This window comes from Diachasma alloeum, unplaced genomic scaffold (assembly GCF_001412515.2).
Source record: "Diachasma alloeum isolate Michigan unplaced genomic scaffold, Dall2.0 Dall_scaffold_00271, whole genome shotgun sequence".
In the NCBI taxonomy this organism is placed as follows: Eukaryota; Metazoa; Arthropoda; class Insecta; order Hymenoptera; family Braconidae; genus Diachasma; species Diachasma alloeum.
This window is the reverse complement of record NW_021680410.1, coordinates 478,687-491,823: the sequence shown is the minus strand read 5'-3', so window position 1 is coordinate 491,823 and position 13,137 is coordinate 478,687. Positions and strand designations below refer to the sequence as shown.

At 34.8% G+C, this 13,137-nt stretch overlaps 1 protein-coding gene across 1 annotated transcript; it reads left to right on the top strand.

The window, feature by feature from the left end:
• The first annotated feature begins 4,648 nt into the window (after positions 1 to 4,648).
• LOC107037846 lies at positions 4,649 to 11,880 on the top strand. Its single transcript, XM_015256620.2, has 8 exons — positions 4,649 to 4,872; positions 4,949 to 5,149; positions 5,650 to 5,881; positions 6,907 to 7,487; positions 7,722 to 8,021; positions 8,905 to 9,419; positions 9,952 to 10,166; positions 10,763 to 11,880. The coding sequence occupies exons 1-8, from the start codon at positions 4,666 to 4,668 to the stop codon at positions 11,020 to 11,022; spliced, it is 2,511 nt and encodes an 836-aa protein (XP_015112106.1). The 5' UTR covers positions 4,649 to 4,665; the 3' UTR covers positions 11,023 to 11,880.
• The last annotated feature ends 1,257 nt before the right edge of the window (positions 11,881 to 13,137 follow it).

Below are 13,137 nucleotides of genomic sequence, written 5' to 3'. Positions count from 1 at the left end.
TAGCATGTCTTGTCACGATGTGAACCCAGTCGAAACGTGTGTTTACAGCTAAGACGAAAGGCACATCAAATGCCAATTCACGAGATAATTCAATGAAAAACCTAGTGATTAATGAAGAATAAAAATATAGTGGTATAAGAAAACAACAAACAATTCCTAGTCCAGATAGATGCAGAAAAGGAAGTAACGAGACCAATTAAAATTGAGACAAAATGTTTAGATGTCAATTCTAAATTTGTTTGTGACTAAATTACCGATTTCATTGATCTGAATGCATTTTATTTCGTTCAATTGAAAAAGAATGCATTCAGATCAATGAAATCGGTAGTTTGGTCATAAACAAATTTAGAATTAACTTCTAGACATTTTGTGGTCCATTTTTTTTGTCTACCTGAATTTTAATACATTTTTTTTCGTTCAATTGAAAAAAAAAATGCATTACAATTAAGGTGGACAAATAGGCCAAAAGCATCATTGGATAAAACTCTCTTCGAATGAGTTTAAAGTGACCTGTGCGACTGTCTCCATGACTAAAAAATTTATCTAATCAGTTAATTGCGCGATAATCGTACATAAACAAAGATGAATACAAAGTGGAAAAAGAATAATAAAGTAATGACCAAAACTGAAAACGAAAACAATTCCCAAACTGCCCAGTTTATAACGTATTTGAAGATTTAAGGGGAGACTACTATGAGTTTTAAAAGTCGCGGGCGATTGGAGTGAGATTTTTCATTCATTGAAGATCGATTATATATGTGTAATAACAAATAATTAGTGTAAAAAAATTAATTGTTCATAAAATGTTGAAAATATTCCAGGGCCTCCAATTTTTGAACTAAAGGTTTCTTTTTTTTCACAATTTTTGAAGGAATGTGTGCAATAATAATTACGAATTATTTTTTTGAAATTCCACTCCTTTTGTTTAAAATGCAAATTTTTGCAATTTGTGTAAAATAGGCAGAAAAATTATCCTTAAAATATTTAAAATATACTCTCGATTCTTTCAGAAACATTTTTCGAGCTATTTCAGTAGCGAAGTGGTAAAAGGAGATGAGTGCATTTTTTTCTCGAAATTCGTAATATTATTATTACCATTTGAAAATTAATATTTCATTGTGATTCACACAAAAAAAAATTATTTTTTTAAAATGCACTCATCTTCTTTTACCAGTTCGCTACTGATTTTACATGAATGGTGCAATTTTTTATTGAAAAAATTAAATAAATTTTATTGAAAAATAAAAATTAAAAATTTTATTGAAAAAATATTTTATTGAAAAAATAGCAAAATTAGCTGTGTAGCTGTGTAGTTGAATTTCAAAAAAATTAATTCGTAATTGTTATTGTACACATTTTTTCAAAAATTTTGAAAAAAAAAACCTCTGTAGCTCAAAAATTAGAGGCCCCGGACTATTTTTAACATTTTAACTATTTTAATTGAACAATTAATTTTTTTTCACTAATTATTCATTTTTGGACATAGGGGAGGTTGGGGTAAAACGGACACTTTTGACTTTTCAAAAAATGTTAATGAGGGCTTGAAATGTTGATAAAATTCAATAATTTCAGAACAATTCTTTCCCTTTGTGACGACCCTAAACTGAGCTCAATTGATCATTGTCTCTGAGTTATGAATAATTTTAAAAAAGTCTAGTGTCCGTTTTACCCCCCCCTCCCCTATATAATCGACCTTCAATGTATGCAAAATCGCATTTCAATGGCCCGCGACTTTTAAACCTCGTAGTAGTCTTCCTTAATAAAATTGAAACGAAAAATATGAGTAACCAGTTACAATAACAACTGAACAAACTAAATAGCTAAATAAACTGCAATTCAATAGCGAAGTGTTAAAAGGAGATGAGTGCATTTGAAAAAAAAATTTCGCGTGAATCACAATGAAACATTGATTTTCCACCGGCAAAATAATATTACGAATTTAAAAAAAAGCACTTATCTCCTTTTACCTCTCCACTCCTGAATTATGCTCAATGAATTGGATAATTATCCAGAATTAATAATCAACGAAGACCCCAACAGAAATTCATTAAAAAATGAATAATCTCAGATAACTTAGTTTTGAGGCATTCGCGGCCATTATTAATGACATTATTGGCTTCCGGAAAAAAATCCGATCAATCGACACTAGACGACCGTCTGGAGCCACTTGGAGGCCCAATCCACGAGGAATTCTTCACGGAATAATCATCCTGAATTCCGCTCGAGGGAAATTTTCGTGGGGGTGGACGAGTTCGATGCATTCCTCAAGAGCGGCGCTGTTATGTTATGCTTGGTCCACGTCCTTTGGTGCAGAGAAAAGCATCGGAACGAGTCCGAATGCTCCTGCCGTCGAGAGATTCCCTCTCATCACCTCAGACCCCCATCCCCCCACCACAAAACGAACTCTCACCTCTCGTCAGGCGCAGTCGCGAGGCTGTAGCTGCAGCCACGCTGCTACCAACGTGCGCGTGACTGCACGTATGTGTGCGTGACTTTTTAATAAAATAGTTTAGTCGTGTCAACAGGTAGTACGAGATGATCTCCCCTATTTCGAAGATTTCGTTTTAAATTTTTGTGCATTGTGAGCGCGCGGGGGGATTCGCGGTGGATATTATGATGCACTGTGCCCGGTATTGCTGAAATTTACGTGACAGTATCGGTGGAGCAGTGCGTGAACTCGCGAGTGCATTCTTGAGATTCCGGAATTGCTCCAGGTTGATCAGTGCTACATTCAGATTAACGGTGGCACTTCCATAAACACTCGTCAATGACACGCCAAGAATGTGGTGAATATCTCGTGGACTTTTTTATTTTTTATTCCAAGTTGCCGAAGAGTCATTGAACTCTCAAGGTTTCCCATTCTTTGTATTATTTCAATGATTATTTATCTGTTGTGATGGCTCTGGGCCGTTGTCGGTCAGTTCCAGGGAGGAAATAAAAAATCCAAGAAGTCTCCGGAAATAATTCAATTCATTTTTAGCATTCAATAAACAGTCAAATAATGTCTTTATCATTTGTGGGAATTTGAAATCCAATTTTAGCTATATATTTTTTACTCTTTCTAATGAGTTTTGACCAGACCCAATTGATGGATTTTATTGTTTGAATTTTTCTGATGATTTTTCAGTATTTGTATTCATGCACTTTTGAATGCTGTGAAACTTTTCAATTCCATTTCCATTTATCGTAATGGAATAGTAATTTAAAGGAATTGTTGTTTCCAGAAAAACTTTTATCAATAAAAAATGCCACTGTAACCAGACCCTGGATGATTCAAATGGGCAACAGAACCCATTCAATCCATTGTGGTCTACTTTGAACACCCACCCCATTACACGAATTTCCATTCATTAAATTCATGGAATTTTGTTATGCAAATTTATTGTTGTTTGTTTTTTCAGAAATTATTTTCTGAAGTAAATTGGAGGCTTTTTAGCATTCAATAAACAGTCAAATAACGTCTTTATCATTTATGGAAATTTGAAATCCAATTTTAGCTATATATTTTTTCCTCTTTCTAATGAGTTTTGACTAGACCCAATTGATGGATTTTATTGCTTGAATTATTCTGATGATTTTTCAGTATTTGTATTCATGCACTTTTGAATGCTGTGAAACTTTTCAATTCCATTTCCATTCATCGTAATGGAATAGTAATTTAAAGGAATTGTTATTTCCAGAAAAACTTTTATCAATAAAAAATGCCACTGTAACCAGGCCCTGGATGATTCAAATGGGCAACAGAACCCATTCAATCCATTGTGGTCTACTTTGAACACCCACCCCATCACACGAATTTCCATTCATTAAATTCATGGTATTTTTTGATGCAAATTTATTACTGTTTGTTTTTTCAGAAATTATTTTCTGAAGTAAATTGGAGGCTTTTTAGCATTCAATAAACAGTCAAATAACGTCTTTATCATTTATGGAAATTTGAAATCCAATTTTAGCTATATATTTTTTCCTCTTTCTAATGAGTTTTGACTAGACCCAATTGATGGATTTTATTGTTTGAATTATTCTGATGATTTTTCAGTATTTGTATTCATGCACTTTTGAATGCTGTGAAACTTTTCAATTCCATTTCCATTCATCGTAATGGAATAGTAATTTAAAGGAATTGTTGTTTCCAGAAAAACTTTTATCAGTAAAAAATGCCACTGTAACCAGACCCTGGATGATTCAAATGGGCGACAGAACCCTTTCAATCCATTGTGGTCTACTTTGAACACCCACCCCATTACACGAATTTCCATTCATTAAATTCATGGAATTTTGTTATGCAAATTTATTGTTGTTTGTTTTTTCAGAAATTATTTTCTGAAGTAAATTGGAGGCTTTTTAGCATTCAATAAACAGTCAAATAACGTCTTTATCATTTATGGAAATTTGAAATCCAATTTTAGCTATATATTTTTTCCTCTTTCTAATGAGTTTTGACTAGACCCAATTGATGGATTTTATTGCTTGAATTATTCTGATGATTTTTCAGTATTTGTATTCATGCACTTTTGAATGCTGTGAAACTTTTCAATTCCATTTCCATTCATCGTAATGGAATAGTAATTTAAAGGAATTGTTGTTTCCAGAAAAACTTTTATCAGTAAAAAATGCCACTGTAACCAGGCCCTGGATGATTCAAATGGGCAGCAGAGGCCCATTATGGCCCACTTCGAGCAGTCACTCCATCAGCACGAATTCCTACCCCTGTGCGATGTACTATTCAACATAATATCACTAGCGTCTTACTTCTGTGATGTTGTTTTCGATCTGGCGATGGGGTACGCTCTAGCGAATCATCCGACAGCTCCGTCAATATTTTTTCCACTGAGCATTGGATTCGTGATTGCATCGCTGATAATTTCACAGGTCAGTAATTCACATTCAACAATTTATTCCAGGAAAATCCATGACAAAATATTGTAATGAACGAATTGGTGATTAGATCATAAGCATGCGGTGGTACTTATGGGGCGCCCGCGGGAAACTCACCATCCACGTCGCGTCAGAGGACTCGTCATCTGGCAAGAAGAAATTAAATTGGACTGTATGGTGTGTCATCGTTCTTCATACCACGCAGATCGGAGTCCTGTGGAGATACTTTAAATTATTTATTCCTGTCAATTTGACGTTTGTTAAACATGAGGTAATTAATGTAATCAATTATTATTGAAATCAATATTTCGGATTTTTTAAATAACATTGTTTAATATTTTTTACTTATGAGAATCGAAATTTAATCAGACGTATTTTGAAATTCGAGAATTAAACTTCAAGAATTAAAACCAATTGTTCATATAGAAAATCCAAAAAAACTTGAATAAAATTTTAACGAGTAACAAATTTATTCAATCGATATAAATTCATGAGAATAACAGCAATTCAACAGACATACACTGAGAGAAAATAAAAAAATTTGCTCAAACAAATTAAAATTTGCAAAAAAAATCTAGTGCTGCCCTTCCATTTGAAGATTGTTCTGAGATGAAAAATTTTTGACGCAAAAATAGATTCAGTTGTTCCAGAAAATTTTATTTGCAATGCAAACGTTGAGACTAACAGATTCAAGTCAAACAATTTGTTTTGTGGTGGCTTTTACCAAAAACTAATTGTTTTTTATAATAAATGTCACAAATTAATCAACAGGTCCGAGAGCTATGCGTTCTCCGACTGATCCACGCATTCTGCGAGGCAGCCCCAATGCTCCTCCTTCAATTATACCTCCTCTCGATAGGAATTGGTAACAACGTGGTAAAAGAGGGAAGAACAGAGCTAGAGTCAGAGACCTGGGATGCCAGTAAACTGGGTGAACTAACAGCTGTGTCAGCAGGTTTATCCCTCTGGAGTGTGTGCTGGGCAGTAGCAAGTTTCAGTAAAGGTGCGGCAAATAACTCAAATAATGTTTTTTTCATTTAAAGAATACAAAAAACTGGAAGATAAATTTTGAAGAGTAACAAATACACTTAACAATACATTTTTCCTCTTTGCAATGGGTTTAAACTAATGACATTATTGGACTTCTTATTGAATCCTAAAAAGCGGAGGCTAATAATTTCATTTTCTTTCACAAAACATGAAACAAATACAGTCGACTGTAGATTTTCCATTGATTTCGTTAATTGAATTAATCTGATAATGTATTTGCATTTAGTATTTCAGTCGAGTTTTCGAGGAATATCTTCGAATCTAAGGGAGATAACGTAATCTTCGTAATGACCTTTTTCGTAGAGTGAATTGAGGGCCACAAACGATGTCATAACAAAAATTTTGCTATCTGCCTTCGATTTCGAGGTATTCATTGAAAACCGGCCAATAGTCAAAATCGACTCGAACCGTTTTACACTTTACTACTGAATTCGATCAAATTCATCGAAATTCTGGATGTAATTCTTTACGGATGTTTATCCAAAATCGCAAGTACTTCCAAAAAAATTGATTTTTTTAAAACTGAGAGATGAAGATATTCCCTTCACTTTGATCCAAATTTCAATCCACCAACCCACATTCATTATTTCGAAAAGCAATAGACAAAATGCGCCAAATGCATGCGCTAACATGCGCTTATATAAGCCAGAATCATTCAAATATTTCCTCTTTTTGCCCGGATACCCCAGATTTTTCTCTGGCCATTGGATTCAGTATGATTTTACACATTACCTTCCACTTTTATTTCTATTTTTAGAGTCTTCTAGTATCTGAATTATCAATTTGAACATCAATTTCATAAGACCCCGTGTATAAGGAAAAATTAGTTTATTCATTTCCGCCGAGACTATTGCGATTAATTCTTTTTAACGTTAGAAAAGTTCGTTTTATATGTTCTGCTGTCAGCCGAAAAAGCAACCGAATTTTCCTTGACCATGAAAAAAAACACATTTACCCACCGGCTAAACATCTTTAAAGGTGCCGCAAGGCTCAGGAACTTGGAGCGCCTGGTGCTGACGTGGCTGGGGGTGCTGGCACAGCTCGCGTGGCGGCTGGGAACGGTCAGTGCTAGAGTGGGAGCCCTGGTTGCCTATGCCTCCCTTTACGGAGGCCAGTGGCTGCTAATCGTCATGGCTCTGCACTGGCTATCAATGCTCATGTGGCTGCTGCTGACCCCCGACGGCCTCTTCCACGGTGGAGAGCGCCTCTCATTTACCAGGAAAACCTTCCTCGCATCGTTACTCGCGTTCGTCTACGTCTTCGCTTACGTGAATCTCCACGAGACGAATCATCGACAGAAGATGCTCATATTTTACACTGTTATGTTCCTGGAGAACAGTCTGTTGATCGGCGTGTGGGCTGTGGGGATCAACGAGAATCACCTCAGGTTTCCCAGTCAACCGAAACCGGCGATTCTCATTTTAATTCTCACTGCATTGTTTTTCGGTGGATTGTGCTTCATGGCGCTGTACTACCGATTCTTTCATGTTAGGAGATTGAGGTACGAGGCTGGGGGAAGAATGAGTGGAAATAGTGCGGCTACCACTCTCTCCAGTCATGTAAGTTTAACCATTCGTAATTAATTCATTAATTAGGAGGAATTAGAAGCTGAATACAAATGAAATCGAAATATTTTATTTCTTTTTAATTCATTTTTTATTTATTTCAATTTATCATTCATAATTTTTATTTTATTTTAATGTATACATGAGGTAGATAATAATAAAAATATTGTATAATCGCAGTACTTTCGTATCGACATCAAACTCATGAATTTTCATTCGCATTTTCAGGGTAATAATGGAGAAAAAAGAATGGATTATTATGACACGAAGAAGTTATCAAACGGTTTAAACATCAGCATGCAAAAGGTGAAGTTAAGCAACAACGGAATTCCTGGGGTGTTCAATTGTCGCTTTGCCAACCCTGCTGTATCTAATCTCAACAGAAAGAAGAAGAAACCAACGACGTTTGTGCCACCCCCTCCGCCTCCTCAGGCACTAGGTGATACGAAACACTGGAATAACAGTAAGACGAATACCAAACAACTGATTCCTTTTTGGAAGCGACCACTGTCGATTGCTGACAATTATGTGAGTTCAAATGTAACATTATCGATTCCCAATTTCATTCTATTCAATTTACTTTTTTCATTTATTATAGAATCTCCTTCATCTCGAGGCCATTGTGCGGTCCTTTGAAATTTTACAGCGCGGGTGAATTACCTTTCGAACGTGATCTTAGTTGTTTTTTTTTTTATTTTGATAATCTTAAATTATCTCTAATTGCTATTCAGTTTTACATAGCCCTGGAGTCTTCACAAATTATGATTGTACAATCAAAAAAACGTTGAAGAAAGGCTGAACATTTTCAAAGAACGTTTTTGAATAATATTGGGAAATAAACCCAATAGGGAGGAAATTGGAAATTAATAATTTGATGTATCTAGTGGCTGTCAGATCGTTAGTTACCATGATAATTATCCATTCACTATTTCCTCTCTGTCGGACTTATTTCTTAATCTTATGAAAACTCTACGAAGCAGTAACAACATGCACGAAAAAACTCCACAGGGAAACCTATCGAAGATTCTATTAATTTTTGGCCGGTTCTATCGGAAAGTTCTGAGACTTTACTGTTTTATTTAAATAAATAATCAGTTGAATTTTATTTGACTATACAAGTTTCTTTACTGAGGCATTTCCTATGCGAATTCCTCGACATGAATTTTCTAAATCTTTTTTACTCCATTTCCCTTCTCTTTTCATAGAATGAAACATCTCACCAGAATAAGCTTTACAGAAAAATTGAATTCGCTAGATTTTTCTACGAAATTTTTTCGTAGAAAACCCCAACAGAGAGGCTGTTTTACTTATTAGAAATTGAATACACATGCGACAAATGCAAATTCTATTCCTAAAGCTATTTTCAAATGAATTCACCATCAAATTAATGTCATCATCTCGCCCTCAACAGGAAGACGATCAAAATGACAAGAAGAACGACGTGGAGCGTCCAATGGGCTCATTAAACATAAATTTAATCCGCGAAAAATTGCGGGAGAAGAAGCAACAGCAGTTACGTGAATTACGCGCTATTCAGGAAGAAATAAGAGAGGGAAAATTGGTTCCACCTCCTTCGGCATCGGCTACGTCCCTATCTTCCTCGATTTCGGCGGCTAATCAGCAACCCCCGCCGAGCGCCAAACTGCACACATCTCCGAATTCGACTGTATGTCCAGTCTCTGCGTCGTCGTCTCCCTTACGTGACGCCGGCAATGGGGCCCCCTTGACTTCGTGGCCCCCGATCAAGATGCATTGTTTATTACCCCCACCGCCGTCTTCTTCGTTTCATCCTGTAACACTTGCTTCCAATATTTGGAAGGATTTGGAGCAGCGGGAGAGACATGACACTTCGGAAATTTTGTTGGCTCCGAGGTGTTTGCCACTGGCTTCGGGACATCATTATCCTCATTGGACACCCGAGCACAGGTTGATATCTTACATCAATGATCATTATTGAATTTTTTTTCTGTTCTATGAAGTGATGAAGTGATGGAATACAAGGATTTTTTTCAATTGCTACACTGCTAGAAAAAATTTAAACTTCATGGATAGTTGACTAGCAATTTTCTGGAGAACGACACTGAATTCGATTTACGGGGGAAAATCATGAAATTACAGGTTTAGTTGGGACTTCAATGAAATTGCAAATTTTTGAGCAGCAGAATGAAGAAAATTCCTCAACTCATTTGAACTTTCAATTAATTAAAAATTTGAGAATGTATTTACCAGAGTTTTCCGGAATTTTAGAAATTTTTATGGAGTAATTTAACTGAAATTTACAGTTTTCATCCATTTTTCCATCAAATTTTCAATTTTCAATGATGAAATTCCTTAAAATTTCAGTAGAAATATAATATGATAAAAATTTCCATGAATTTTGCCAAGAATTTTTGACAGTACACAATAGTCTAATTTCTGCACTATGATAAATAAAATTGAATCTGATATCTAATTCTAGCCAAAATGGTGAGGATGATAGTTCCAAAGGTGAACCAGAGGCTGGAGAAGAGATAAGTGACATGGAGGGCAGTCAAGATTCCCTCCCAAAAAGTCACACCCTCCCACGAGAGTTCAAATACAATAACGAAACTAATCAAGGACGAGAGCGTCGTGTTTACGTCAATAGACCGTATTCTTCGAGGTTTCTGCAACCCTCAAACAACAGTTCTGATGGTGAATTTCCATAATTGAACACGTACAAAAAAATTTCATAGAAAAATCTAGGGAATTCGCCAGAAAACTCTATTGGATTTCTGTGGAATTTTCCATTAGACTTTAGCCATTTCCTTTGAAAAATTCTGGAGGTTACTGCGCGTTTTTTAAATTGGGAATTTCCGACGGGAAATAGTCTACAGAAAAAAATGGAAATCAATTTTTCTATTCAACTTATTCTCTTGAGATATTTGCGATAGAAATTCTTCGGTTCAAATTTCCCAATTTTTTTTTGTTTGATTTTTTCTAATGAGAAGAGTTAAAAAATAGAGTGAAAAGAGCTTGAAAAATTCATGTCGAGGAATTCCTGTAGAAAATGTCCCAATAAAAAATTGTATGGAAAAATGAAATACTACAGACTTTTTCTATAAAATAGTTTTTATTGGACATTTTCTATAAAAAATGCCTAAGAGAGCTGAGGAATTGTCCAATAGAACCAGCCAAAAACTAATAGCATTTTCTGTAGAATTCGCCAAGTGTTTTTATGACATTTTTTTGTGATATATTTCTCCTTCAAAAGTACATGTTTCTAACTTTCCGATTGCTACGAATTCCAGGTGACGTCGATAGTGCCGATAACGACGAAGAAACAGATTCAGAGCTGCAGGGTGACGTGAGAAATCTCCACGCCCTCAGCCACGAGAACGACGTGCAAAGGCGATTTGCATTCGAAACCGAAGAAACCATTGATCATGGGAGTTCCGTGGCCAATGGTGTGCTGACGTCCATGGGAACTCTCTGTTATTTAAATAATTCGTATGGCTCCAGGATGAACCAAATGCTCAAAGTTAAAGTCAAGCATGAGACTAAATTGTGAGATGGCGTACTCAAACATTTTCCCAAAAGATCATTATTTTTTAATGAATAACACGTACGAAAAAATTCCATAAGAAAATCTAGCCAATTCGTAAAAACATTCCTTTAGATTTCTACTGAATTTTCGATTGTTTGGCCGACTATTGAAAAATTTCGCAGCTTATCTGCGCTTTTTTCAATAGAGATGTTCAATGGAGAATATTCTAGTGGAAAAATCAATAGAATTCGATTTTTCAATCATATTCTATTGAGATATTTGCTACAGAAATTTCTCGGCTCAAATTTTCTATTTTTTCCTTCATTGTCCTAATGAAAGGAGAAGGATAATACAGTGAAAAAAACTTCAGAAAATTCATGTCGAGGAATTCCTAAATATAGACAATGTTTTAATAGAAAAATTGTATAGAAAGATGAAATTCTACTGATTTTTTCCCTAAAGTAGTTTATATTGTACATTTGCTGCTGAATAGTTGGTCAAAAATTAATGAAATTTTCTATCGAATTCGTTAGGTGTTTCTGTGAATTTTTTCGTGTGTGAACTTAAGGAGACATAACAAGACTGGTTGACAAGAAGAAAGCCGCAATTCCCTCGATAAAATAAAACATTGAATTCCGTCCAGAATGTGTATCACTAATAATATCTGTGGGAATAGGTGACAGCTGGGGTATTTTAAACCATATTTTGACTCCGATTTAACGTTTAATAATACTTTTATTAGAATAATCAAGCAGCGTACAAATCTTCAGCACTTGTTGTGCGGCCATCTTGAAGAAAAACTATAATAAAGGCGTAATTGCGCGCGCGGGAACCCAGTTGAACTCAGACTCTACACTGAGAGGAAAACGACAAAGTTCTCAAACAAGTCTTACTTGTGCCAAGAAAATAGTTTTTTGAAAATTATCAAAAAATGATTTTTTGTGTTCAAAAAAAATTGCATTCCCTGTACACGCAAGAAATGTCATTTCTAGCACTACTCCTTCGTCATTCGATACTCCCATACGTATTTTGCTCGCGAAAAATCTTTGTTTTATGCGGAACAAGGGACAGTAGTTTTTCGTTTCGGCGGTCTAATAATCACAGACAACAAATGAACCCTAAAATGAAACAATAATAATGATATGATAGCAATCTTGTAACTTAGGGATAAAATATTTGTTGATAAATTCTCCTCTATATGAGATATTTTCATCCTGAAAAGGCACCGTCTGGTGTGAATTATCCGCCTCTTGAGCCAAATATTTCGTGGCTGTCGAAAGCAGAACAATTATTCATGTTTGAGACTTTCAAATTCGAACGAAAAAAATTCTTTTTTGGCAATTTTCAACTAGTGATTTTGTTGGCCCAAACAAGATTTGTTTGACAACGTGTTTGTTTTTCTCTCAGTGTAAGAAACAAAAATTACTGGAACTCAGAACTCCCTTGATCCATTCTCAACAATACTCTTCGTTCCGAACCCCTTAGTCGAGTTACCCCTACAATAAAAACAATTCCCCTACGTACTCATTACATTTGAATCTGTCACACAAACCAGACTGCCAGTAATCTAGAATCGTACTTTGAATATTTCCAATCGTCAGATATTTAGGGACAGTGCCTATTGTTTTTATATATATTCTTTTATACTATTTGTAAATAAAAATGCCTTATGCTGATTTTACGATGGCAGGGGAAATAAAAATGTTAGAAATTCGATTGCTACTGATTTTTTTATTAACCCTTTATTTCATGACTGTTTTTCTTCATTATTGTCGAAGAATATTTAAAAACCTTGAGATTTCATTTAATTCTCATTTTCACGATGAAAAATTGGAGCAATGGCAAGTATAAATCAAATAGAACTCTTCATTTAAAATTCTACAAATCATTTCAACGAGTTCATAATTTTATTTCAATGAAAATCCTTTCATTCGATAAAAGAATGAATAATGCATTCATTTTCTAATTAATAAATTATCTATTTGGATTCAATAAAACTCATCATTTTGTGATCATCTATTGAGTTACTCATTCAAATCATAAGTTTATGTTTTTATTCCAATGAAAATATTTTGATGATATGAAATAAATCAGTGATCAATTCATTCCAAACGAATCCTCCATTATCACATGACAGTA

What these genes read in the sequence shown, in the direction of transcription:
- LOC107037846 (XM_015256620.2), top strand. Translation starts at nt 4,666, where the DNA reads ATGGCCCACTTCGAGCAGTCACTCCATCAGCACGAATTCCTACCCCTG. An exon ending in TGTCGATTGCTGACAATTAT is followed by an intron (nt 8,022 to 8,904) that starts GTGAGTTCAAAT and finishes CGCCCTCAACAG; the next exon opens with GAAGACGATCAAAATGACAA. An exon ending in CTCAAACAACAGTTCTGATG is followed by an intron (nt 10,167 to 10,762) that starts GTGAATTTCCAT and finishes TACGAATTCCAG; the next exon opens with GTGACGTCGATAGTGCCGAT.